At 40.1% G+C, this 26,047-nt stretch overlaps 3 protein-coding genes across 17 annotated transcripts in view; 2 read left to right on the top strand and 1 right to left on the bottom strand.

Moving 5' to 3' along the window:
- The first annotated feature begins 1,289 nt into the window (after positions 1-1,289).
- Positions 1,290-13,286, top strand: HYLS1 (HYLS1 centriolar and ciliogenesis associated). Of its 3 annotated transcripts, XM_019710520.2 has the most exons (5): positions 1,315-1,399; positions 2,626-2,662; positions 3,887-3,936; positions 9,550-9,665; positions 11,960-13,286. In XM_019710520.2, the coding sequence occupies exons 4-5, from the start codon at positions 9,652-9,654 to the stop codon at positions 12,885-12,887; spliced, it is 942 nt and encodes a 313-aa protein (XP_019566079.2). In that variant the 5' UTR covers positions 1,315-1,399; positions 2,626-2,662; positions 3,887-3,936; positions 9,550-9,651; the 3' UTR covers positions 12,888-13,286. The 3 variants fall into 3 exon arrangements, with proteins under 3 accessions (XP_019566080.2, XP_019566079.2, XP_074177146.1); XM_019710521.2 differs by lacking the exon at positions 2,626-2,662 and having other exon boundaries at positions 1,290-1,399; XM_074321045.1 differs by lacking the exons at positions 2,626-2,662; positions 3,887-3,936 and having other exon boundaries at positions 1,322-1,399.
- PUS3 (pseudouridine synthase 3) lies at positions 5,613-16,481 on the bottom strand. 10 transcript variants are annotated; one of them, XM_019710515.2, is made up of 8 exons: positions 16,252-16,481; positions 15,036-15,504; positions 13,825-13,956; positions 13,312-13,445; positions 8,118-8,538; positions 7,440-8,005; positions 6,379-6,569; positions 5,613-6,234 (listed from the first exon to the last, which is right to left on the bottom strand). In XM_019710515.2, exons 5-8 carry the CDS (start codon positions 8,490-8,492, stop codon positions 5,951-5,953), a joined length of 1,416 nt encoding a protein of 471 aa, XP_019566074.2. In that variant the 5' UTR covers positions 8,493-8,538; positions 13,312-13,445; positions 13,825-13,956; positions 15,036-15,504; positions 16,252-16,481; the 3' UTR covers positions 5,613-5,950. The 10 variants fall into 10 exon arrangements, with proteins under 10 accessions (XP_019566074.2, XP_019566075.2, XP_074177139.1 ...); XM_019710516.2 differs by having other exon boundaries at positions 13,341-13,445; positions 16,252-16,472; XM_074321038.1 differs by having other exon boundaries at positions 16,116-16,441.
- A 93-nt stretch (positions 16,482-16,574) lies between these two features.
- DDX25 (DEAD-box helicase 25) overlaps positions 16,575-26,047 on the top strand; it is a 28,137-nt gene continuing 18,664 nt past the window's right edge. For 2 of the 4 annotated variants that reach the window (XR_002135751.2, XR_002135752.2), the window contains exons 1-8: positions 16,587-16,741; positions 17,485-17,551; positions 17,812-17,853; positions 18,376-18,511; positions 19,706-19,798; positions 19,912-20,014; positions 21,548-21,662; positions 22,639-22,816. Coding sequence is in view for 2 of the 4 variants with exons in the window: in XM_019710530.2 (XP_019566089.1) it covers positions 16,679-16,741; positions 17,485-17,551; positions 17,812-17,853; positions 18,376-18,511; positions 19,706-19,798; positions 19,912-20,014; positions 21,548-21,662; positions 22,639-22,816 (797 nt within the window). In the remaining 2 variants the exon portion in view is untranslated. Of the gene's footprint in view, positions 16,742-17,484; positions 17,552-17,811; positions 17,854-18,375; positions 18,512-19,705; positions 19,799-19,911; positions 20,015-21,547; positions 21,663-22,638; positions 22,817-26,047 lie in introns of all 4 variants that reach the window. The other 2 variants (XM_019710530.2, XM_074321408.1) reach the window with 2 other exon arrangements.

The following is a 26,047-nucleotide window of genomic DNA, read 5'->3' as shown; positions in this document are numbered from 1 at the left end:
CAAATTTTAACATAAAGCATAACAAGAAACAGATGGGGAGGGTGGTAGGAATATGTTGAATGACCAAATCAGTAGGTAAGAAAAATGAGTATGTTTACTTTCGTTAATAAGACAAACCGATTGGAGATTCAACACCAAAGAAAAGGTCAAGCAGACATAAGATGACCAAGCCTGAACACGGGATATTTGTTCATGAGGAAAGAAAAGACTGTGTGCACTAACGTGTTGTTGGGATATTGCAGGTCTAGGGACAGGGTCATTCAAATTTTTACAACTTCTGCCATCTTCACTGTTGATTTCTTTTTTCTTCCCCCCCAACAAGCCCCAAATACCTTAGAGGTAATGCAAAGGCCCTGAGACAAGGGGGCGGGGGAGAATAAGAGGTAATATAAAGCATTTGGAGGAAAAGCATTAAACATTATTTTCTCCCTCTCATTAAATCCTGTGTTTAATAAACAGTATAAATTAGTCAACTAGCACCTGCGTATTTGTGTGAGGACTTGAAGACAGTTGTTCAAGAAAGGGATAGGCTATCGAGTTGTGGAGACCTCTACCCTTTTTCTTTTTTAGGTCTCATTCTCAGCAATTCCAAAACACTAGACCTTTTTTCTCAGGTACATATACAAATATTTTAAGACTAAATGAAGGGAGTAGACGGGAGCATTCCGCAGGAACGCCGTAACTGGGTGGATGTTCCAGCAAGGAAGTCCGTTTGAGAGTAACGTCAGTGGGGCTGGAGACACAGTGGGGCTTGGTCAGATCAGAAAGCCTGCGAGGCTCGGAAAATCCTCCATGCGCGTCCTGGCCTTCACAAAAAACCCGCGTGTCAAACCCGCGCCAACTGGCTGACGCGCAGAGGCAGATCGGGATCAAAGCTCCCACCGCGCCGAGAACCCTCGCGACGCCACCGAGCCTGCAGCGGCCCGGAGTCAAGAAAATGGAGACATTCCTTGCGGGGGACTGAACGCTAAGACAGCCTCTCCAAACGCCCAGGTACCACGCCGCTAACCGAAGCTTGGGAGTCCTTCCCTCCGCGTCTGGTCTGCCTGGTTACTCAGCAACCGTTACAGGTTAGCGCTGGAGCGCCGCTGGGTTCCGACGTTTCCCTGTCCCCGCCCCAAATCCCGGGCTTCCTCCCGCTGGAGGGAAAGGCCAAGAGAAAATATGAACCAATCAGAATGCACACGTGAAAGGCCTTTACAACAAGGACCAATAGAAGGGCTAGGGGAGGGGCCGAAGGCTCCGGTTGGTTCTCGTGGTTTAAACCTCCGCGTCCCGACAGTTAAGGCTCTGTTGTCGAGTGGGAGGGCAGTGCGCCTGCGCAAGCTGCGGGATGTCTGTCTGTCGGGCTGCGGGGCGGAACTCCTAGCCTGGCTGCGAGCGGACCTTGGCGTGGCGGGTAAGCAGGGCAGGCTGGGAGAGGTGGAGCGGGTCCCCGAGGGACGTCCCCCGGGTCGCCTCGCTGCGGGGGAGAGATCGGGGCTGAGTACGCGGAACTGGTTTCCCGGACTGGGTGCGCGCAGTCCCAAGCCCCGACTTCCCGACGGCCCGGGTTCGCGGCTTCCTCAGGCGTGCGTGTAGACTATGCTCCGGCCCGGGGAGGTCCGAGCCTCGGAGGTCACAGTGGCCGCGGCTCAGTGAGGTGGACGCATCTGGGGAGGGGGGCGCAGCGAGGGAGCTGTCCTCCTCCGAGGCCGCGAGCGTCACAGACATACGACAGCCACGCTCAGGCCAGATGATGCTGCCGCTGGTCTTGTAAAGGGACAGTCTTACTCTCGGGTCACGCCTTTTGTGAACTTCTGGCTGTAACCGTGCGAGAAGCTCTTTCCCTGATGAGGTAGGATAGTGTGTGAAATTGAAGGACCCTACAGCCCTACCCTAGAATGAAAGTAAACCTTTTTTTTCTGATTATAAAGATTATACAATTTCATTGTTTTTAGAAATAAATCCAAGCAATATTAAGTACGTATAAAGAATTTAAGGAAGAAAATACTCGAAATCCCATCAGACACAGATAACCATGAAAAAAAACACCACCGCAGTTCACATTTGGGTTTACTGCAGTTATGAATATATGTTCACATGATTATACTTAATAAAATGTATTTATTTTTATAGAATTGTATATTTTGAATATAATAAAGCATATTTATTTAATAAGCAGATTATGCCTTATCCAGTCATATTTTAGGAATATTTAGAATAGCGTAGTAGTGGTTATTCGTACATATATATGTTTGCATTCTTGTTCAGTTTATCGCCTTGGAATAATTCCAGGAAGTGGATGATGGCTTAGAAATTATGGTACAATTTAAATTGATTCATGATGCCAAACTGCCCTGTAGAAAATTTGATACCTCCTCTCCACCCTACCCTTGTACACACAGTGTAAGCTTGCTCAGTTCTTTACACACTGACCAGCACTGGGTATTGAAAAATCTTACCAGTATAAAAGGATAATGTTTTTATTTGCATTAATAATGATATTAAACATCTTTTTTATTAGTTATTATTTGGTAACCATCATCTTGTTTCCTTCTTATTCTGCTGGTGTACCTTTTAATTTTTTTATTATTTATTTATTTATTTATTTATTTATTTATTTTTACCTTTTTATTTTAATAGCTTTCTAAGAATTTGAATTAGTGATTTTGAACCTTTTGTAAGTATTTTCCCTAAATTTGTTGTCTCTTTTGATTATGGCTCTTTTTTAGGGTGTTTTTTTCTTTGTTCTAATATTGTGGTTCTCTGAACTGCATGTTTACCTCCCCAGAGGTAGAGTTATTTGTTGTAACACTGCAGTAGCCTCCATGTAACATGCATAATCTAACTACTGAACCAGCCTTCCCCTTCCGCCCTCAGAATCCTTTCACTTGAAAATAGCTAAACCTGGGACACTGAATCACTTAAGATTTTTGAAGAGAAGTACTATTGGGTATTTTGGTTAATATTGTCTGTCTGTATTTACAAAATATAAGCTGTTCTAGCCTCTATATGAAAGTTTCCTCCTAAGTAAAGACAAAGGATTATCAGGTCTTTGTATTAAAAAGAAAGAACTGACAGTTACCTGTGGACCTTACTAAAGTTTAGATTTTATTAGTTGCAAACACCTATCCTCATATGTTCAAGAAAAAATAAAAAGGGAATGTGCTGTAATTTAAATGTAAATAAAATAACATGTTAATCACTGTATAGTGTAGTACACATAGTATATATATTACACAAAAGAATCTTTTTGGGCTTTAGTGTTCGAACTCCTCTGTCCCTACTTTATTCTATGTGCATCTTTTTAATAGGTAGGTTTGTTTTGCATGAAAATAGAAATGAATGGTGTAATACTGATCACAAAGCTCCATTTATATATTGATTTGTACATCACATATATAGTTACATATACATTATGTATATTACATATGTAACATATATTATGTATATGCCTATATATGTATGTATATAAAATCACATTTAAAGTTCACAATCTATTGAAATAATTCAATTTTTTCAATGAAGAAAGTAAGATCTAAGCCCTTCTTTACTTCTAACATTTATTTAGTCCCTACCATGGGTCAGACTTTGGAATTTATGCAAACATTACCTTAGATAACTAATTTTGCAAAGTTGGGATTTCTCACTTGCTTCATGTGTGATGATTGTCCTGAGTTTTTTCTGTGGTAACTACCAAAAATAATGTCACTAAATGCTTATTCTAGATTTGATAGTATAATCTAGTTAAACTTGCAAGGATTTTTCTTAATGTCTAAGCCCCTGCTCCTCTACTTATTTGCTTCTATAGACTCTCCCAAGCTTAGCTTTTCGTCCTATGAATCATTTCTTTAGAGTTGATTTTTTAAAAAATGACTGATTTCTTAAATCTGTTGTTTTCTAGGCTTTTCTTTAACTCGAAAACTAATGTCATTGAAGATACATGGAGATAAGGTAGGAAGTTGAAAAAAATAAAATGCTTTAATTTGTCCTTATATGTTTAAGTGAGGCTATTCTATGCTCAATGGTTACATTAAAAACAAAAGGGTCTTTACATCAAAATTAAACAAGAAAGCACTATTTTAAGAACACTCAGGGCATTGTGAAATGTTGGCAGATCAGGTCCCAAAATTCAATGACGTGATTCAAAATCCAGAAGGTCTGGATGCTACAATGGTCATTTAGAATAAGTCTTAGTTATTTTTTACCACTATTTCACACCTAAAATGGGGATCTTCTCTGGTTCCTATTCTGCTATAATGTATAGGCTATTAGTGTCTTCATATCTTCAATACAAGGTCACTTCACTTTTCTTAAACTATTACACCCTAAACCTAGAACTCTTCCAGTGAAGTCTTGTATCTGTAGCCCACCCACTACTAAATTTCTATAGCACTTATAATTGTACAGCATGTTTACTATTTATATGTTAGTATTATTTCTAATTGTTACATATGTTAGTTATATTTCAGCTGGCAGTTTGAGGATATAAACTGTATTTATATACTGTTTTCAACATAGGAACAAACGATTTGTTGGTTGGTAAATAAAACTTTGGATCTTGTAAACATAGGTCTAATTACATCGTAATTATGGGTAAGTAAGACACTGCAATGATGAGAATTGTTATTACTGATGCAGAAGATCTGACTTCATTTACTTGATGTTTATCTTAATTGCTATAAAGGATAATGTATTATTTAGGAGAACTTTGAACTCTTTTGAATAAGTCTTGATGTTTGTAAGCAATATTTTCAGGGCTACTTATCGACTTTGAGAACAAGCAAAGCCCCACCTCATTTTCCTGTCTCCATGTCTCACAGATGTGCTTTAAATCTGAAACCTAGGAGTTACCCTAAAAGTCCCCTTACTTTTTAACCACGCGTTCATTTACTCACGAAGTCCGCTGCTTCTCCTTTCTTAATCTCAAATTCATCTACTTCTGTTCCCTTTACTACTAATCAAGTCTAGGCCATCATCAATTTCCTTGACGACGCCAACAGCATCCTAATTGGTCCCGCTGTCTTGCCCTCTTCCAATCCACAGTATACTCAGAGCAATATTTTTGCTACAATTCTGGCTTTCAATTTTTTTTCAGTGGTGCCTCAAGATAAAATCTAAGCTTTTTTAGGAAGGCCTACAAGGCTGTACAGAAATGACCTTTGCTTACCTTTCTAAACTATGCTCTTGTCACTCTCAAGACATACTACCATATTTATAGTTACCTGAATACAAATGCAGCAATCTTTAACCCTTTATACAAACTGCTTCTCTGCCTTAAGCACCCAGAGCTCTGTTTCTTGTCCCCACTTCAGCTGGCTCCCACTTGTTGTACAAGATTTAGCTTGGATATCTCTTTATAAGAGCTTTCCTTAAACCACTAGGCCAGGGGTTGGTAATCTGCATGGCCTTTTTTTATATGGCCCATGAGCTAAGAATGTTTTCATATGTGTAAAAGGCTGTTACAAAAAATAATATATGCAGCGGAGACCATCTGTGGCTCGCATAGCACTAGACTGATAAGCTTTTTAAGAGATGCTGTGCCTTACTCAGCTCACCGTCAGGTAGTATTTTACCTGGCACTAAACCAATTTATCAAATATTTAACTGCAAAAAATAGTAACAACAAATTAGATGTTTGCAGGCTTTAATGAACTTGAACACAAGGCACAGGTTTCCAGGTGAATGTAAATACATCTCCATTTCACATTTGCTTTTTGCTTTTTCCATCTCTAAATCCTTTTGGACAGGAATGAGAGAATGTTTGATCTCTTGTTCAAGCAAGAACTTCCTTAATAGGGCCTATGGTCTTTTTGGTTTTGTTTGTTTTGGTTTTTTTTAAGAGCTGATCATCTGGATTTCTAGGACTTGCAGTAAATATTGTATTTCCTTTCTGACCATCTACCATTAGCTCGTTGTTGCCTCCTTGATCCTGGCAAGTTTTCTGTGGTTAAACGATGCTTTTCATTTAGGTATCAACACAGACTCTCTTTGTTGGTTTCTCCAAAATAGTATTTTCTTCCTCTGGTGTGTCATTACAGTCCCTTTTGGCTTTTGTTTGTTCCTCATGTGGCTGTTCGATGCGTCCCCTACGTACAAAATGCTGGATCCGGGATTCTAATCCATGGCATTTCGGACGATCCATTAGGGGCTTATATGTGCGTACTTTCACTCCTTCTACAAAGGCACTTGTCTGCTTTATGACAGAGGGCTTAACATTTCTCCAGTCTATCTCTCCATCCATCTTAGGTCCTGTAATATATACAATCAAGCATTACATATATACTTTACCACAATAGAATCACCTCCAAAGTTTATATAAGTCTACCTCCCCCTGTAACCCTGTATAACTTTGGTTCTGGTAAATAATTTCATCCGTGGATTTCCCTGTCATACCTGTCCCACAGGGTCCTGCAACAGAGTCGAGTCCTTGCAGCATACTATACAACATGTGAGTCTTAACAGCTTGATTAGCCCACTGTTGTTGTAGGTGGGTAACGTTGAACTCATGAACTTCCCGGTCATAGATCCACTTGATACTTTCAAACTTACAGTCATACAAGACTAGAGGAAATTCTACAGCCATACTAGAAAGAGAGACGAAACAGAGTATGAGCATACACAGTAGCCATCCAACAGTTCTTTAAAAAATAGGGTTAGTTGGGTTAAAAGGAGGAGAAAAACTTTTATGTCAATATTAGGTATCTTACAGCTAGGACGAAAATATAACACCATCCCTAACCTTGCAAAACATTATAACTAAAAAAAAAAGACCACTGATGAACTGGTTAGGCTTGATCTACAGCAGGATAAACATCAGTGGTAACAAGTCACCTAAAAGTGAGTTGACCTGGCTCCATTATATGGCTATAAAATTAAAAAGAGCTGGTGGTGTTTTTTTCAAACTTGTCAATTTTGTATAGTATGAAGTAAAAACTTACATTTTTACGGCTTCGGAATGAATTATTGGTCTATCTGACTTCAGCCTGCTTGCAAAAGAAAAGTCAACTCTTCTTCCTGCCTTTCCTACCATTTCAGAAACTGAAAATTAGGAAAAATTCCAAAGTATAGTATGATTACTCCATAATACAAAGCGAGCAAGATTTAATATGAATAGTTTGAATGCTGACTGTTTAACTTCAGCAGAACCTAACAATAACACCTCTGAACATAAATTCAAGGGGGGTAATGTAGAAATGAACGTGCTTTTATTTAAGCGGCCTGGCCCAAACACCTATTTCTTATTAGATAGAATTGTGAGAGAACAAAATTCAAAGATAGCACTCCCTCCGACATGTTCATAACATTCTACAAGTTAGACTAAAAGCTTCATGAAGACAAAATCAGTTACTTACTTACTCAGACAATTATGGGGAGAGAAAGATACATTAGAATATAATTTAAAATAAACTAAGGGCAATAGCTGTTTTGTTATTTTGGTTTTTGTTTGATTTTACCTGTATTGAGGTTTCTGGGGATTCTTCTCTATGTTTAGCAGTTCATCGATAATCTCTGGCTTCTCCATTCCTTGGCCAATTAGAAAAAGGATAGCCATCATACAACGGACTTGATGATAAAGGAACGCCTGGCCAATCACTTCAAACTGACATAACTGGAAAGGTTCTTGCCATCTCTCCTCTGCCAGACTCTGGCCCACTAGCTGTATTTGAGCAGACAGAATAGTCCTCTGAAAATTAATCACTCCGTTGGCTACATCCATTTTACATAAGTTCCTAAAATCATGTGTGCCGATGTACTTCTGAGCTGCACGGTTCATGGTTACAATATCTAAGTCAGCCCGAGGGAAAAAATAGTGGTAAGTCCGCTCAAGACAGCTGAACCTAGCACTAAAGCTAGGTTCTACAGGGGCCCACGCCAGTACCCGGATGTCTGGAGGGAGCACCCGATTGAGAATGTGGGTATAACGGATCTCTTTAGCAGCGCTGTTGACTTCATCTTTTAGATTAAAATCCTCTGAATCCCTGCCCTTTGGGAAGTGAGAACGAAGGTCAAGAGAAATCACCTGTGGAATCAGAGAAAGATACTGTGTTTTAGATACAAATAATCTGAATCCTCAGTATGTATATCTAAAATATTGCTTGCTTTGAGAAACAGTGTAGTGTAGGGGCCCTTACCTGTCCAAAGGCGCTAACTCCTTTATCTGTTCGCCCACACCGGTGATAGTTGGATGTCTGTCTGCTTTCTATTAGTCGGGTCTTGGTTAGAGCCTCAAACAGTTTCTCTTCAATGGTATTGTTTGTGTTTTCCTGACTGGCAAAGCCCTGGTATCCCCAGCCCAGATAGGCTATCTTTAGGGCTACATGTCTTCGACCATGAGCACTGAAATCAAATGCACGCTTAGCTTTTCCAGCTCCTGAAGAATTTTCTCTAACATTTGAGTCCTTGCTGTTGGCTTGTTTTTTTTTAAGTCTTTGTACCTCTTGCTCCAGTTCTTGTACTCTTTTTAGGAGTTTCTCAGTCTGGATTCTGTCTGTGTCGTTTTCAGCCATGGTAAGACAACCCCAGAAATAAACGAATCATATGGGTCCACACTACCTGAAGAGAGTAAAAATATACAATTTCAGTGCTGATTCCTTTGGACATGTCCGTATCTTTCCTTTATGTTCAACTAGTATAATATCTAAGATTTAATTTAATGCCTAAAGGACAGACTTTTGCTTCTGCCCAGGGATATAAGCATTAGCTTAATTATTATGGGTTGACGAGCCACAGAATTTATTCTTTTCCATCCCGTGTGGCCAATTCGCAGGGAAACGGAAAATAGTTATATATTCAGCTAGCATTGTTAAGATTTAAGTAGTCAGAATTTAGGGAAAATGACTGTAGATTTCATATCTCTCTTCATTATCTTAGATGATTAAGGACTGATGTTACTGATAGTTTTTCCCTAAATCATTTCCTTTTGACTTCTCATTACATTTGTCCATTCTTTTTTTTTTAATTAAAGTTTATTGGGGTGACAATTGTTAGTAAAGTTACATAGATTTCAGGTGTACAATTCTGTATTACATCATCTATAAATCCCATTGTGTGTTCACCACCCAGAGTCAGTTCTCTTTCCATCACCATATATTTGATTCCTTTACCCTCATCTACCACCCCCCACCCCCTTACGCTCTGGTAACCACTATACTATTGTGTGTCTATGAGTTTTTGTTTCTCATTTGTTTGTCTTGTTTTTTGTTGTTTTTTGTTCATATTCTACATATCAATGAAATCATATGGTTTTCTGCTTTTTCTATCTGACTTATTTCGCTTAGCATTATAATCTCAAGATCCATCCATGTTGTCACAAATGTTCCTATATCATCTTTCCTTACTGACAAATAGTATTCCATTGTGTATATATACTACAACTTCTTTATCCATTCATCTATCGAAGGACATTTTGGTTGTTTCCATGTCTTGGTATACAATCTTTCTAATCATAAGATCTGTTTATATGGAACGTATACAACTACTGTGAGTTTCTGTTGCTTTCCAGTATTTCAGATAAAATTAGTGGCTGGTATGTTCTGTCATCTAACACTCAATTCTGTCTTAAAGGTGGTATCATAGAAGCTAGCCTGATTGAAGAAATTTGTCAATGATTGTATTATAGTGGAAGCAGAATCTGGAGTCAAGATTTTCCCACTTTAAGCAGTTCTGATGGCAGAAGGAAGGTAATTAAGCATCATGATCCTTTTTAAAGTCAAATTTAATGCATGTTCTGATAAAAGATTTCTGTACCTCTAGCAGCTAGAAGAATCAGTTTGGATAATGTCATTTAGATGTCACTGTTGAAATTCAGACATATTTCAATACATTCAGGACAACTGTACTATATCCTTAATGTACTAGACATTTATGGGACAGTACAATCTATGACTGATGGTTACTTTAGTAATAGAAGATCATCTCCACATCTGCTCTAAGGCTGACGATGTTATCTAAGTCTAAGTAGCTCATTTAGTTTTTTGCCCTTTGAGTTTCTATATCTATGATATTTTATAAGTTTAAATTTAGGGGCCACTGGTTGGCTCATTTGGTTAAAGCGGTGCTCTTAACAACAAGGTTGCAGGTTCGATCCCTGCATGGACCACTATGAGCTGCGCCCTCCACAACTAGATTGAAACTACTTGACCTGGAGCTGATGGGTCCTGGAAAAACATACTTAACTAAATTAAAAAGTTTTTAAAAAAGTTTAAATTTAAAACATGAAACCATAAAAGTACTAGAAGAAAACATGTAATAACTTTCTTAAAATCTTGGTGTGGGAAAGGCATTTATAAGTCAAACACCACTGAAACAAGTTTCTACCAGCAAAAGAGAAAATCAGCAGAAGGTAAACAACAAACTGAGAAGAAAAAAATTAATGATGGTAAAGGGCTAATGATGGTATATATGTATTTCATGAATATATAAATCAGATTTAACATAAAGATCCATAAGAAGAAGTCCAACAGCCTGAGAGGTTAAGTGGAGAAAGAACAAGCATTTTATACAAAGGGGGAACAAAAGCTTATGAATGTATGAAAAGATGCTCAATTTTACTGTTTAAATAAATGCTAATTTATATGAAAACTATTTTTTACCAAACTGACTGCAAAGACTATAAAGTTTGATAGTACACCACTTTGGAAAAGGGATGGAGAAACAAGCTCTGTAATACACTATTGGTACAACTTCTTTAGAGGCCATTTGGTAACAGCTATCAAAATTGAGCACACATACCTTTTGACTCACCTGTTTCATTTCTAGAAATTTAAATACATATATGTTTGCACAAGTATGTAGAAATTTACATGATATTCATTGTAACATTTATTTTCTAACAAGAGACTGTAAGACTAAATTAAGTCAGTCATGGACTAGCTGAAAATTATAGTATATCCATACATTAGAATCCTTTGCAACTTTAAACAAAATGAAGTCTGCATGTGCTAATGTAGCTGGATCACCAGGACTATTTTTAAGGCTCAGAAGAGTTGTATAATATGATCCTTCATGGTATAAAACATGTGCATATGAATATGGAAAATTACTGGAGAAATTTTAAGAAACTGCCTTTGGGAGTGAAACTTGGTGGGAGGATGGGGGGAAATCCTTAAAATAACCATGTGCATGTATTTGTTTTTCAGTTTAAAAAGAAAAATGGTAGGGACACAGGAAATAGTGGGCAGTAGATACCTATCTTAGATCCAATGGGGAAACTAGCATCGAGTATTTGGCTGATTGATTTGGGTACTAAAAGTTATTTCATTGACAGTGTACTGGGATGACAGATTTAGCTTGGCACTGAAGGTGCACTAAAATTATGTAAGCATAAGAATGTATGCATGCATGTTACTGCTTTTGTGAGGGTTTTTGGGATTAAATCACTCTTATGGTTAAAAGCAAGGATTCTGAAGCCGACTGCCTGAGTTCGAATTCCAGCCCCACACTTAAGAATTGTGTAACCTTGGGCTAAGTTATTTCACCTCTGTATGCCTCATGTTACTCATCTGTGAAAAAGAAATAATCAGAGTACCTACTCCATAGTCGTGAGGATTATATGAATTAATGTAAAGCACAGAGAACAATGCTGGATACATAGTGTCCCTCTAAGCACAATGTACTTAAAGTTAAGCATTACGCCTGGTATCGCATTGTGCAGTCTCAAGCTTTCCTTATGCCAAAACTCACCTATCCTGTCCCAGGAGCTACTAAAGGTGGCGAGAACTACCAGGCAGTAGAAAGTGGGAGTGAATAAAAAGAATAGAAATGAAAGCAGGTAATAGATTCTCGAGAGCTGAATTAATGCCCCTCCAAACTGTTCCCATACTACCTTGTACTAACCTGTATTTTATTATATAACTGTTGTATTATGATTGCCTTGGCTGTTCTTTCTTCATTTGACTGCTATCAAAGCAGCGAATGAACAATTTATGAGCTGGGAACTTATTATCAGAAAACTGATCAGTGCTTTCTCTTGCAGAAGGTCCTACAGTGTAGGGAAAGCAATGGAGGAACTCATGGAACCTGGTGAACAAAAATGGGCCACTATGGATCCAGAAGGACGAATGTTAGCGGCTGCTACAGCTTTCACTCGTATCTGTGCAGGGCAGGGTGAGGGAGATGTCAGGCGAGAAGCACGGTCTACCCAGTATGATCCCTACAGCAAAGCTTCAGTAACCCCAGGAAAGCGACCTGCTCTTCCTGTGCAGCTGCAGTACCCACATGCGGAAAGTAATGTCACTTCAGAAACAGTCTCAGAGGCCTCCCAAAGACTCCGAAAGCCTGTGATGAAGAGAAAGGTGCTGCGTAGGAAGCCAGATGGGGAAGTGTTAGTGACGGATGAATCAATTGTCAGTGAATCAGAGTCTGGTACAGAAAGTGATATGGATCTTTGGGACTTAAGACAAAAGTTGATGAATCTGCAGTTCGAGGAAGAAAGGGAATCTGCTGTTGACATTTCAGAAAAGTTTAATCTACCACATGAATATCAAGGAATTTATCAAGATCAGCTCCTTTCCTATCTGCGAAGAGAAGGAATGGACCCTCCAGCTTATGAACAAGACCTGATTGTTGCCAGCCGACCCAAGTCCTTTATTCTCCCAAGGCTGGACCAGTTAAATCGAAACCGGGGCAAGATAGACCGGGTAGCCCGCTATTTTGAGTATAAACGAGACTGGGACTCAATACGGTTACCTGGTGAAGATCATAGGAAGGAACTGCGCTGGGGTATCCGAGAGCAGATGCTTTCTCGAGCAGAACCCCAGTCCAAGCCTCAGCACATATATGTTCCAAACAATTATCTAGTACCAACTGAGAAGAAAAGATACGCCCTTCGTTGGGGTGTTCGTTGTGACCTTGCAAATGGTGTCATGCCCAAGAAGCTTCCTTTCCCTCTTTCTCCTTCTTAAGTCTTTTTACCTGTCTCTCCTTTCACAGGATTGTTTGGGATAACCTGGTTCTTTATATCTTTCCTTTTATTTAAATAGAAACAACTAACTTGAAAACCCATGTAACATTATAGAATAAGGACTTCACCCGTCTTTGGTCTCTCCTAGGTATATCACACTGGTATCAGATTCCACTTAACTGCCAAACTACCACTCAAATCCAACAATGCAAGAAAAATCATGCCAGAGAAAAACAGACCTGGTCTTTCTCTACTTGTCAGTTTAGTAAGCAAAGTCAGGTAGCACTGTTTTTGTTCTATAATCTTTTTACCTTTGGCCAATGAGGGTTGCTGTTTTTATTAGTGTGTTTTTAAAGCTGCTGGGCGTTAAGCTTATCCATTAAAGAATTTTGGAAATTTGTGGACTTGCTCTTATTTTTACTTACATACTACCCAAAGTTAGGTGATCTCAAACCTGGGTTATGATTCTGGTTCCAGTTGTACTCCCCATCATACTCTCACCACCCAGATAATGAGAGCCAAAGGGCAGGAACAAAACCTGCCTTTACACAACACAATCCTAAAGGAAAGAAGAACAGCACAGATAACAGGTAACAGCACAGATATCCTCCATTACTAAAGAGATATAGTAAATCCAGATAACTGTGTTAAATGCTTTTTAATAGATGCTCAGTAACACTATATGACATACAGGGTTCTAACCCATGTTTTGTTTCAGAATTATTTAACTATATTGCCCTCCAGTTGTTACTTCTAGAATACCCTGCTTTTTATAATTTGCCACTGAGGTTGTCTTCGAAATTATGCCCATCACTTGAAGGCTATTCCCTCTCTGCAAGAGAACTTCAAACTGTTAACATTTGGAACCAGATGCAGACATAAATATCAGAATGTATCTGGCCTATTTGGACACGGACCAGAACACTCATTCTGCTCACCTTAAATTGGATTTCCTTGCTTTCATGCTTCTAATCCAATGAGGAACATCTACAAACTGGAGGTTGTCAGTTTTAACATTTGAAGCCAGAAGAGTGATTGTAGAAACTGTTTGCTTGTTTAAGAAAAAGCAGCTGTATAACAAAAATTAATAACCTTGACCTATCTGCTAAAATACAATTTCTCCGTAATATTTAAGGTAGTATTTAAGCATCATTCATTCACCCAGTTCCATTGCTAGGCATTTTGTCAGGGGAAGAAGTAATCAGTGACTCAAAGATACGTGTAGGATATATTAACTGAAAATATGTAAAAACTGCAAACTATCCAATAATAGTGATTAAATAGAACATAAGTCAGTGGGAATCATGAGACGCTAATGGAAAATGCAAATTAAGTGAAACAAATAGGTTGCAAACAATGCAGTATGATCTCAGTCATACACCTATATACACATGCAAAGCACAAGGAAAGATCAAAACCTAACTTTGGGTAGTGGGATTAAAGGTAGTTTTAATTTTCTTTACACCTATTTTTTTAAAGTTAAAAGCCACATGGCTTTTTTACATGCAAATTACAGCAAAAAAAAAAAAAAACAACACTCCAGTGATTTATCTTCTTTATATGTATCCCAAAGACCAACATTACCAAATCAAAGCCTCCAAACTGATTATCTAGTACAGCCCCTTACGTAATCAAAAAGCCAGTCCAAAGGGGTTAAGCACGGTAATTAAGATTTGTGGCAAGAAGTGGACTCGAGCCCAAGAATCCTGAGTCAGTACAGTGCTTTCTCCAGCACACCTACCCTCCTCAAAGAAGTAGTGGTTCCCAAGCAGACATGGACCACCTGTGGGCCGCTAAATTACCACAAAGACGGAATTCGTGTTTGCGCTAAGCGTCGCCTGGAAACTCTAAACACTAAAACGGCCAACGCGTTTCAATACAATTTTTTTAATGTAAAAGCGGTTTTAGTTTCGAAAGTGTTAGTAACTAGGGGAGTAGCAGAAAGAGCATTCCCATGATAAACTTTGTTTTAAACGGACGAGGGAAAGAGGTAATACCCACAGGGTCAGGAGACACGCGCCTATGATCACTAACGTTGCAAAGCAATCCTCAAGCTGAAAAGCGTCACCACGCCTTCCTCCCACACTACAACTAGGTGGGATCCAGACTTCTACTAGTATTTCCTTTAATGAGCAAACAGAATTCTCACCGAGGCCGCAGAGACTTCACAGCCCAAGGACCCTGTAAGAATCGAATTAAAAAGCAGCTCCTCTTGCTGCGAGTCGCTACCAGGAGTTCCAAGAAGCACCAGACACAATCACAGGGTCTTAGGCGAGGTCCCACTTCCATATACCGGTGCTTTCCTGAAAAGATCAAGGTATGGAAACGGGGCGGAGGAGACAGGGAAACGTCCAGCTGTTTGTCCACTCGCCCGTTCCTCTTTGTAGAACCCAGAAAATAAGCTACCCCCAAAACCCCATACTTAACTTCCGGTCGTCAGCCACGCGGCTTTTCACAAGACAGGAAGCTGTCACTTTGCGTCTCCCGGGCGCGCCCGCGGCCTCATGGGAGTTGTAGTCCACCTTTGTGGGAAATGTAGTTCTAAAACCCGGGGGCAGGCTTGACGCGGAAATCAGTCTAGTGTTTTCCAGTCTGGCCACCGTTTCTCCCCCTAAAACCTGGGTTAGTACAAGGATAAACGGATAACTTCTAGTGCGCTAAAATAATAGAAAAGTAACCTTTCAAAGGTCCGCTACCTTATACGAAAGCTAAGATTAAAGAACCTGGCGCGAATTTATACATCCTTAAATTCGTAGAAAGTTAGCATTGCGAGACAAAAGCATTTACTATTAAAAACCACTTGTAAGGGCTGAAAAGGATTATGATAACCTCAAAACAAACGTTGAGGGGCCTGAGTGACTAACACAGCTGGGAGTCTGGCTTCAGCACCACGGAGAGAGATAATTAGGTTTTTGTAGGTGTTTCCAGAGACTGATCCACATCTCAAGATTCCAGTTAGACAAGTGGAAAAAATCTGGTTCTTTTGTCCAAATTCAGCAGTCAGTAGAAAAAGGAATCTATCCCATATTACACAGTGGAGGTTATACCACAAGGAGCAGTTTTCTCAGGATGCTTTAGCAAGGGGCACACATCAGGATTAAAAATAAAATAAGGCGGTCTGTGGAGGCATCGCAGGCATTTAGGAATAGGGAGAGAAGTTAGAACCTGAACTACTTTACTGCCTCTCCGCATCTTTCGCGTTCGAATTCATTTGTCAGATGAAACGTACCCATTTTGACCCTCCACTTTCCTAGTAATTCGCAGCCTTTCTGACTTCTTATCACGTAGAAACGGAAATTTCCGGGGAAACGCAGGCTCGAGCTAGAAGCGGGGCAGGGGTCCAGCCTGACCACCTGGAGAATTACCTGGGGAGTGGGTGGTGGGATAAGGGATGTAGGACTCGAATCAGTATGAAGACTATGACTGCTCAGAGTCCCAAGTAGCTGCTGGCTTAGCAGAGGTCAGCAGCAGGCAAATGTCCACTGCGACAGCTCCCCTTCCCGGCTTCCAACACCTGGCACGTGGAGGGCTGGCCAAAGTGCAACCTGGCTGATCCGTACAGTTCTCGCGCGGCCCTGACTCCTCCCCCGGACACAACCCACTCCCCAAGCCCTCCCTTCTCCTCCTGACCCCGGTACCGCCCCCTCCGCCCCGGAGCCCCCGCGCCTGCGCTCTGCCGCGGTAGTCGCGGCGCGTGAGCCTGCAGCCTGAGGAAGCCCATTGGCTGCTGGGTGGAGCCGAACCTGCCTCGCGTTGGACGCACGTGCTGGGGCCGGAGCAGCGATCGCAGCCATGGCGTCGTTACTTTGGGGCGGCGACCCGGGGGCAGCGGAGAGCGAGCGGCTGAACAGCCACGTAACCGCCACCGACCGGGAAGGCAGAGGGGCGGGAGCTAGGGCAACACTCCCAGGGGAAATCTGAGGGGGTGAGGTTGTCCAGTAGTGGAGGGGACATGTGGCGTGGCAAGGACTTGGAAGAGGGCCCCGGAAAAGGACACCCCGAGAGAGACAAGACCTTTGGTTTGATAGGACAAAATGAAGACACCTGGAAGTCCCGGGAGGGAAAGCAGCTAGTAGTCGCAACCAGACCCTGAGTTTTCCACTCTCCCAATTTGACCATTGAGTATCGGCTAGTTTCCTTCCATCTACCTACCAGCACACTTTCCTATCCACCATCCCTCGATCGTGTGTGACCACCAAGGACGGCCACATTTAGCCTAGGGGCCTATAAAGAGGAACTGCACGTGCAGGGGCAGCAGAAAGTCTCCTCCAGTTTTAGGATAATTCATACAGGAGACCTGTTCCTGAAAGGAATCCATACATACTGTGTTTCCCCGAAAATAAGACTGGGTCGTACATTAAGATGCGCTCCAAAAGATGCATTAGGGCTTATGTTCAGGGGTCGTCATCCTGAAAAATCATGCTAGGGCTTATTTTCCGGTTAGGTCTTATTTTCAGAGAAACACGGTACTTAACATTGCAAAGGAAACAGTACTCAGGCGGTCTTTCCTGCATCCCTTCCGGCCCCTGTTAGGGATGGTACTGGGCTTCTTGAAGGCTTGCTTCCTAATATTGGTTGAAGTTTGTGTCTTTTAACAGTTTTCAAACCTCATCCACCCCCGGAAGAACCTTGAGGGTATTAAGAATACTAACGTCCCAAACCTCGGTGAGTGCTGTTAGAGTAAAGCAGATTGACCTCAATTAATTAATGATTATTGCTTTCCTCATGTCCTTAGCAACTGAAATACCTTTGGCTCTCTTGGCATTCCAGGCCCTCCACTACCTTCCCAGTCTTTTTACCCACTCCTCCACCGGCTGACCCTGTCAGTGCACATAATAGAGTCGGCCAGAGAGACTGGGATAATACACTTATATTTCTGCTCCATATTTATCTTTACATTTATTGTTTCTCTTCTATTCTTTTAGATGGTTCTATTAATAACACGGAAGAAGATGAAGAAGATGTAGGTAGGAGATAAATTCATTTGCATGTATCTACTAGCATTCTGCTTCAGTTAATCATGACTTTCACAATGTGAGTAAATAATGTAGTCTCAGTTGGAGAAGAACTGTCTTTGCTCCTTTTTTCTTTATGATAAAGATATAGTGAATATCAGAAGAAATACTAAATGAGGGCATATTTCTTTAGAGGAAGTTGAAATGGCATATGCAGGAATGGGTTAAGAATTCAGCTGGCAGGGTAGAATTTCAGCTGGCCAAGGATAAGTTAGGTCTGATGATGATGGATGTAGGCTTGCTCGAAGTTAGAGGTTGGTATAGCAGTAGAACATAAGATATTGGATCCGCAATTAAAAAAAGGAATTCTCAATGCTATGTCATTCTTTCTGGAACCTTCTTTAGAAGAAAAATGAAAGTAGGAGCAGTTGCTTGATATACAACTACTGAATGGGAGGGAGCAACTTATTAGGTGTCATTCAGGGACCCTAGTTTCTGCGCTGCAATACCCCTTTTTTATTCTTGCTTTTCTAGTGGATTTGGCAGCTAATTCACTCTTAAACAAGTTAATCCGGCAGTCCCTGGTAGAATCCAGTCACCTAGTTGAAGTCTTACAAAAGGATCCCAGCTCTCCACTCTACTCAGTTAAAACATTTGAAGAGCTGCGGCTGTGAGTACTTTTACTCTTTTTAGCAGGGGAAAATGCTGAAAAGCATAGCACAGAACAAACTGATCTGCTAATAATAAAAACCGTCAGGATCTATTTTGTGTTCTAATACTCAATATTAAAATGAGATGTGTACATTTTGTGTGCAATTAAAATATAGCTCAAAGAGGAACACTAGGATACCTGCACTGTCCAGCAAATTGAGAACATATTTGATGGTAAAATATTTTAATCTTGCTGTGCTAGGGGGAATAGCTAAGCTTGACACAGCCATATTGCTACTCTCCATAGTAGAATACAGAAACAGGGACATTGATGACTCAAATATCCTCCTCCACCCCCTTTAGATAAGTTATAAGCTTTTACCTTCCTAATTACATTTTGTTTCAAATGGCATTAAAATGAATAACTTTCCCAAATAGGTTTACATTTCCTAGGGATTTATTGACTGACATTAAGGAAATGTATGTTACTGATACAGACTTAATGTAACGGGGGAAAAAATAAAAAATCCCAATGCCCAGACGTTTTCTAAATGGCAGGAGAAGCCTACCTATGATTAAAAATTGGCTGCCAGTAATCTACCGATTAATCTGCCAATTAAGCAAACCCAAAATGTGCATGTCATTGAAGGCGGAAGTGTTCCAGCCCACTTCACTTTATCCTCTTTCTAACATCTATCGTGAGGAAAGAAACATTTACAAATACTGGCTCAGAAGGATGAGGTAGTAGTTTGTCTTCTGCTCCTAGGGAGAACTGATAAGAGAATCACCTAAATAAAATTCTGTGTTCTCTAAAAATAGCTGTTAAAACACCGAAGTTTGTCATTCATTAAAAATAAGTAATAAATCTCACTTAGTTTTCTGCTTATGTGGGAAATAAAACTCTTCCTGCCAAATTGATATACTTCTATCCGATGAGTTTTTCCTTTTTTGCTTGGTTCAACGGAAAATTCAATGTTAGGCTCTTATTCTCCTTAACTTAGGCTTACAGCATAGCTTATTATTTTAGTAGTTCAACTGTACAGGCATGATTGTATATGTTTGGGAGTTGATATATAAATTACGTATTTCTGAATATTACTTTTGAAGCTCAGTTGAAAAGTGGCTTAATTTAGAAATGTACCTTTCAAGTTTATTTCTGAGGTTAGTGACTTATCATAGGCTACAAGTGTTTGATTTTTTTTTTTTTTGACAGAAAAGAAGAGTTACTAAAAGGGATATATGCAATGGGATTTAATAGACCATCCAAAATCCAAGAGATGGCTCTCCCTATGATGCTGGCACATCCGTGAGTTTCCAGGGTAGTGGTATTCCAACTTGGTTATTTTCAGTCTCTTATGTTCAGTTTATATCCAGCCTCTTGTATTCAGTTTATGCCCAGTGGTCTCCTCTTTTCTACAGACCTCAGAATCTCATAGCCCAGAGCCAGTCTGGAACAGGAAAAACAGCTGCTTTTGTCTTAGCAATGCTAAGCAGAGTTAACGCCTTGGAATTGTTCCCACAGGTAAGGAAAGACTGAGAGAGAGATGGGATTGCTTGCAATGCCAGTGATATTTTAGTAATAGGCAATATTGCTTCACGTGATGTGATATTTACAATAGACATTCTTTCATAAAATCATAGCATATTGGGCAGAAGTATGGGACAGTTATTGAGAGCACAGGCTTTATAGTTTGACTAGTTCCAATCCCAGCCTTTCTACTTAACTAGCTGAATGTTTTTGGTGAGGTAGTAAATCTTACCGAGTCTGTTTCCTTGTCTGTAAAGATAAGATCTATAAAGGCATAGATCATAGTTGTTCTCTTCACCCTGAATCCTAATACCCAGCACAGTGCCTGGCTTATAAAAACCACTCATTAAACACTGAATGAAGGAAGGAATGAAGGAAGGAAGGAATGAATACTTGCCTCATAGGATTGTCATGCAGGTTAAATGAAATAGTGTACATTTTTAGCACTGTGCTTGGTATGAAGTGAGCATATGTACCACATGGCTGTAAGATAGAAGACCCTCCAGTCCACCTCATTTAGCAGAGGAGGAACTGAGGCTTAGAGAGGGAAATGTCTCACGTAAGGTCACAGATGTCAGAGAGTGACTGAGCAAGGATGGAACTGTGCTTGCTATGCTCCTAATCTAGCTTCCACTCATGGAAAATATCTGGTAATCGTTCCCTTTCTCCAAACTGTACTCATCCACTTGTTTGACAAGCTGAGAATCTGAGTATCGAGTGTCCTCAGTGCTGTGGGGAAAACAAGGAGCCTGTCAGGAAGCTTACACTCTGATCAACAAGATATGCTGGGGACGTGGATGACTAATGCCAGGCATATGAAATCTTGTATTTTTTAAAACAAGATCAATGAAATGTATATTCAGGGTTTGATATTTCAGGGAAAGCTGTGTTTGAGAAATGTGTGTGAAAACTATTTTTAGCACTTTAGCTATGTTTCCCTGTCCTCTCCCTCACAGAATCTTAATTGAAGCACATAAATGCATTAAACGTCACCAGTTTCTTCCATCCACATCTTCATTCATCAGCAACCACCATTTGTTACGGGGGTGGAAGTAACAGATGAAAGAGTTGGAGGGGGTATTCTGCCAGAGATGTTTAAGGTGGATCGGATCAAGCAGGGATCCGATTCTGAAAACAGGCAGACTTTTCATAGCCGGCAAGAGGTGATGGAGATCACACTCCAGCTACAGTTTGTCTTGCATCCCTCTCTTTTTGATTACCAGCCTCTTTATATCCATGCTTCCCCCACCAAAAAGGCATGACCAGTAACCTGTGTGTCTTCATAACCCTTTAGAGAGGAGTATATAAAAGGTAGCTAGTTCTCCATGCCCCTTCTCCCCTCCCATACTCACCGTTCACCTCAGGTCTGTCAGCTGCTAAATTGTATTCAATTTAAAATATTTTACTCAACCAAAATCTCCAATTTCACTTCTCTGCCTCTCCCTGTACAACTTTTAATTGTATTTCAAATTTGCGTGATGGCTTGTATGAACCTTTTTCCTTCCCCCCTCTTTCTCTGTCTCACAGTGCCTCTGCCTGGCTCCTACTTATGAATTGGCTCTGCAGACCGGCCGTGTGGTTGAACGGATGGGAAAGTTCTGTGTGGATGTTCAAGTGATGTATGCCATTCGAGGGAATCGAAGTATGTACCAGCAAGCCAGTCTTGGCTGATTGTTTAAATCCTGACTCCACCACCAATTGTGTTATATAACACTTTCTCTAAAATGGGGGCTGTATCCTAGAGTTGTTATCAAAATGAAATGAAATGATAAAGCCCTGTGTGCAACACCTGGTACATAATAAAGGCCCTTATTTCCATCGTCTGCCCATCCTGTAAGAGGATGCTTCTGTGTGTGTGTGTGTGTGTGTGTGTGTGTGTGTGTGTGTGTATTTGTACATAAATATATATTTTTTTTCTGAAGCTCAGTTGTTTGGTGCAGAACAGCTTTTACTGTGTAACTTTTTCATTAAAGTATTATGTGTATAGCGGGGGAAGATCTTTAAAACACAGATCAGGAGGTAAAAGTGAAAATTGTTCTTCCTTGTCCTCCAAAAACCTTCTTCCAAAGACAATTACAGTTTTGTTAACAGTCCTTTGTTCTTTGCTTTTTGGGGGGACCTCATACACATACAAATGTACATATATGTATTTGTTTCCTTGGAGTGTTTACAAAAATGGGAGCATTTTTTTCATACTGTTCAAAAACTTACATGTTTTGGACGTCTTGCCATGTCAGTACATACAGCGTGGCTTATTTCTTTTGACTAGCTGCATAATATTCCATAATTTATTTAATGTAACCTATTGATAGACATTTTGGTGGTTTACCGTTTGGGGAAGGTTTATAGAGTTTTCACAACTATGCCAGTATTTCTGTAAGACAGTGGAATTGCTGCAGGGTGGCTTTTTAAATGAATCAGATATGCAGGATATTGTCATGACCATAACCCTAGAAACTCAGGTTTTTATTTCAAAACTGCAAAATAAAAAACCACAATATCCTCAGGGTGTGGGAAAGTCATTAGGAAATGCACTTTTGCTTAACAGTTCTGTTGCATTGCCCTGCATTGTAGGCTGTTTGCATCTGAAGGAGCCCTTCAAACCCTTTTCTCCCTAGTTTCCAGAGGCAGTGACATCACCAAACAAATTATAATTGGCACTCCTGGGACGGTCCTAGATTGGTGTTTCAAGCGAAAATTAATCGATTTGACTAAGATTCGTGTGTTTGTCCTGGATGAAGCAGATGTGATGATTGACACACAAGGATTCTCAGATCAAAGCATTCGTATTCAAAGGTAATCTTCACATTTATCCTTTCTTTCTGGATCTTCTGTCCAGGTGAGAAATTTCATTCGTTTGCTGCTCCTCATTGTCTTTACTGCTTAATTCCACATTTCCTTCACCCTTAAAACAAATTTGGATTTTCAGAATTTCTGGGAGTGGACTTGAGGAATCTGTATAACTTATTTTTAAATAAAATGTTTATACACTTAAATAGGTGTTAAATTCAAAGAGTATTGAAAGACTTGCAATGAAAAACACTAATCCCATGCCCTCTCCCCTAGGAAATACATCTCTGTTGTGATATTAGTCTTCATGTCTTTAAATAATATGCTTATATTGCTATTTCTTTTCTTTTTAAAATATTATATTGGGGAAGAGGAACAGGACTTTATTGGGGAACAGTGTGTATTTCCAGGACTTTTTATTGGGGAACAGTAGTGTGGTTTTCTCAGGACTCATCAGCTCCATCCAAGTCAAGTTGTTGTCCTTTCAGTCTTATTTGTGGAGGGCGCAGCTCAGCTCCAGGTCCAGTTGCCGTTGTTAGTTGCAGGGGGCGCAGCCCACCATCCCTTGTGGGAGTTGAACCGGCAACCTTGTGGTTGAGAGCCCGTGCTCCAACCAGCTGGGCCATCCGGGATCTCAGGGGCAGCTCAGCTCAGGGTGCCGTGTTCAATCTTAGTTGCAGGGGGTGCAGCCCACCATCCCTTGTGGGAGTGAAACCGGCAACCTTGTGGTTGAGAGCCCGCACTCCAACCAACTGAGCCATCTGGCCACCCTGGAGCTCAGCGGTGGCTCACAGACTTCATTCTAGTTGTGGAGGGTGCAGCTCGCTGGCCCATGTGGGAATCCAACTGGCAGCCCTGTTGCCCAGAGCTCACGCGCTAACCAACTGAGCCACCCATCCACCCATCGTACTGCTATTTCTTGATATATAGTCCTTGTCTGCTGACTTCCCATTAGAGGAGGTAGGAATTTGGTTTTTTTATACCACCACCCACTCTCACTTTCCTGTCCCCTCTATCACCTCTCTGTGGTCATAGCATAAGTTTGGTTACCTTAGCAGTCAGTATTGATATCATTATGACATTATCAATATTGTTCACTGCTAAGCAGTGTATTATTAAAATTACATTTTTCTTGTACAGCATTTTCCCCTAGAAGTAATAATTGCCTATTTTCTTTTGATAGTATCACTGTGTAGGGATCTTTAGTTTTTCTCTACCTGTTTCATAGTGTGTGTCATATGTCAGTATCTCCAAATAATCAAATATGGTTTTTAAAAATCCATTGGTTTCTTTTTTTCCTGAAGCTTTTCCAGACTCTGTCTCTCCAGTTTCGACCTGGACTGGTTGGTCCCCAGACTGGCTGCATATCTTTTCATTATAGGTCTTCCTGTCCTCACTTACTGTTTTGAATCTCCTATTTGCTGGGTCCTTTTTTTCTTGGTTTACTGTTGGTTTACACAGTGTGCTGGAGTATGTTCTCTGATGACTTCCTGAAAAAGAATGTATAGGAAGTTCATTCTCTAGCCCCTGCCTGTCTGAAAATGTCTTCATCGTATTCAGTTGGTGGCCTCTTTATTTTGTCGATGGTTTCTTTTGCTGTGCAGAAGCTTTTAAGTTTCATATAGTCCCATTCGTTTATTTTAGCTTTTATTTCCCTTGCCTTTGGAGTCAAATTCATAAAATGCTCTTTGAACCCAAGGTCCATAAGTTTAGTACCTATGTTTTCTTCTATGCAGTTTATTGTGTCAGGTCTTATGCTTAAGTCTTTGATCCATTTTGAATTAACTTTGGTACATGGTGACAGATAGCAGTCCAGTTTCATTCTTTTGCACGTGGCTATCCAATTCTCCCAGCACCATTTATTGAAGAGGCTGTCTTTGCTCCATTGTATGTTTTTAGCTTCTTTGTCAAAAATTATCTGTCCATATTTATGTGGTTTTATTTCTGGGTTCTCAATTCTATTCCATTGGTCTATGTGTCTGTTTTTCTGCCAATACCATGCTGTTTGATTATTGTAGCCATGAAGTACAAGCTAAAGTCAGGGAGTGTGATACCTCCAGTATTGTTCTTTTTTCTTAAGATTGCTTTGGCTATTCGGGGTCTTTTGTGGTTCCAAACAAATCTGATGATTTTTTGTTCTATTTCTTTAAAAAATGCCATTGGGATTTTGATGGGGATTGCATTAAATCTGTATATTGCTTTGGGTAATATGGCCATTTTAACTATGTTGATTCTTCCAATCCATGAGCATGGAATGTCTTTCCATTTCTTTGTGTCTTCTTCAATTTCTTTTAAAAATGTCTTATAGTTTTTAGCATATAGGTCTTTCACATCCTTGGTTAAGTTTATTCCTAGGTATTTTATTCTTTTTGCTGCAATTGCAAAAGAATTGTTTTTTGTATTTCTTTTTCTTAGATTTCATTGTTAGTATATAGGAATGCAATGGACTTTTGTACGTTGATTTTGTAGACGGCAACTTTACTGTATTCGTTGATTGTTTCTAATAGCTTTTTGGTGGAGTCTTTAGGATTTTCTATAGATAGCATCATGTCATCTGCAAAGAGTGACAATTTAACTTTTTGATTCCCAATTTGGATGCCTTTTATTTCTTTCTCTTGCCTGATTGCTCTGGCAAGGACTTCCAACACTATGTTGAAAAGCAGAGGTGATAGGGAACAGCCCTGTCGTGTTCCTAAACATCGTAGAGCAAAGGGCTTCAGTTTTTCACCATTTATTATGTGCTTAGCTGAGGGTTTGTCATATATGGCCTTTAATATGTTAAGGTATTTTCCTTCTATACCTATTTTATTAAGCGTTTTAATCATAAATGGATGTTGTATGTTGTCAAATGCTTTTTCTGCATCAATTGATAGAATCATATGATTTTTGTCCTTTATTTTGTTTATGTGATGTATCACATTGATGGATTTGCGGATGTTGAACCATCCTTGTGCCCCGGGGATGAACCCCACTTGGTCGTGATGAATAATCTTTTTAATGCATTGTTGTATTCGATTTGCTAGAATTTTGTTTAGGATTTTTGCATCTGTATTCATCAGAGATATTGGTCTGTAGTTTTCTTTTTTTGTGTTGTCCTTACCAGGTTTTGGTATCAGGGTAATGTTGGCCTCATAAAATGAGTTAGGGAGTACTGTCTCTTCTTCAATATTTTGGAAGAGTTTGAGCAGGATTGGTATTAGCTCCTCTTTGAAGGTTTGGTAGAATTCACTAGTGAAG

Source organism: Rhinolophus sinicus, linkage group LG16 (assembly GCF_036562045.2).
Source record: "Rhinolophus sinicus isolate RSC01 linkage group LG16, ASM3656204v1, whole genome shotgun sequence".
NCBI classification, from domain to species: domain Eukaryota; kingdom Metazoa; phylum Chordata; class Mammalia; order Chiroptera; family Rhinolophidae; genus Rhinolophus; species Rhinolophus sinicus.
Note: the sequence above shows the minus strand (reverse complement) of the source record. Positions and strands in the feature narration are given on the sequence as shown.

Excerpts from the sequence above, each read along its gene's own strand:
- PUS3 (XM_019710515.2), bottom strand. The coding sequence starts at position 8,492 with ATGGCTGAAAACGACACAGACAGAATCCAGACTGAGAAACTCCTAAAA. Across the intron at positions 8,006-8,117 it reads GAGTTAGCGCCTTTGGACAG|GTGATTTCTCTTGACCTTCG; the intron begins GTAAGGGCCCCT and ends CTGATTCCACAG. Across the intron at positions 6,570-7,439 it reads CCCCAGAAACCTCAATACAG|TATGGCTGTAGAATTTCCTC; the intron begins GTAAAATCAAAC and ends CTCTCTTTCTAG.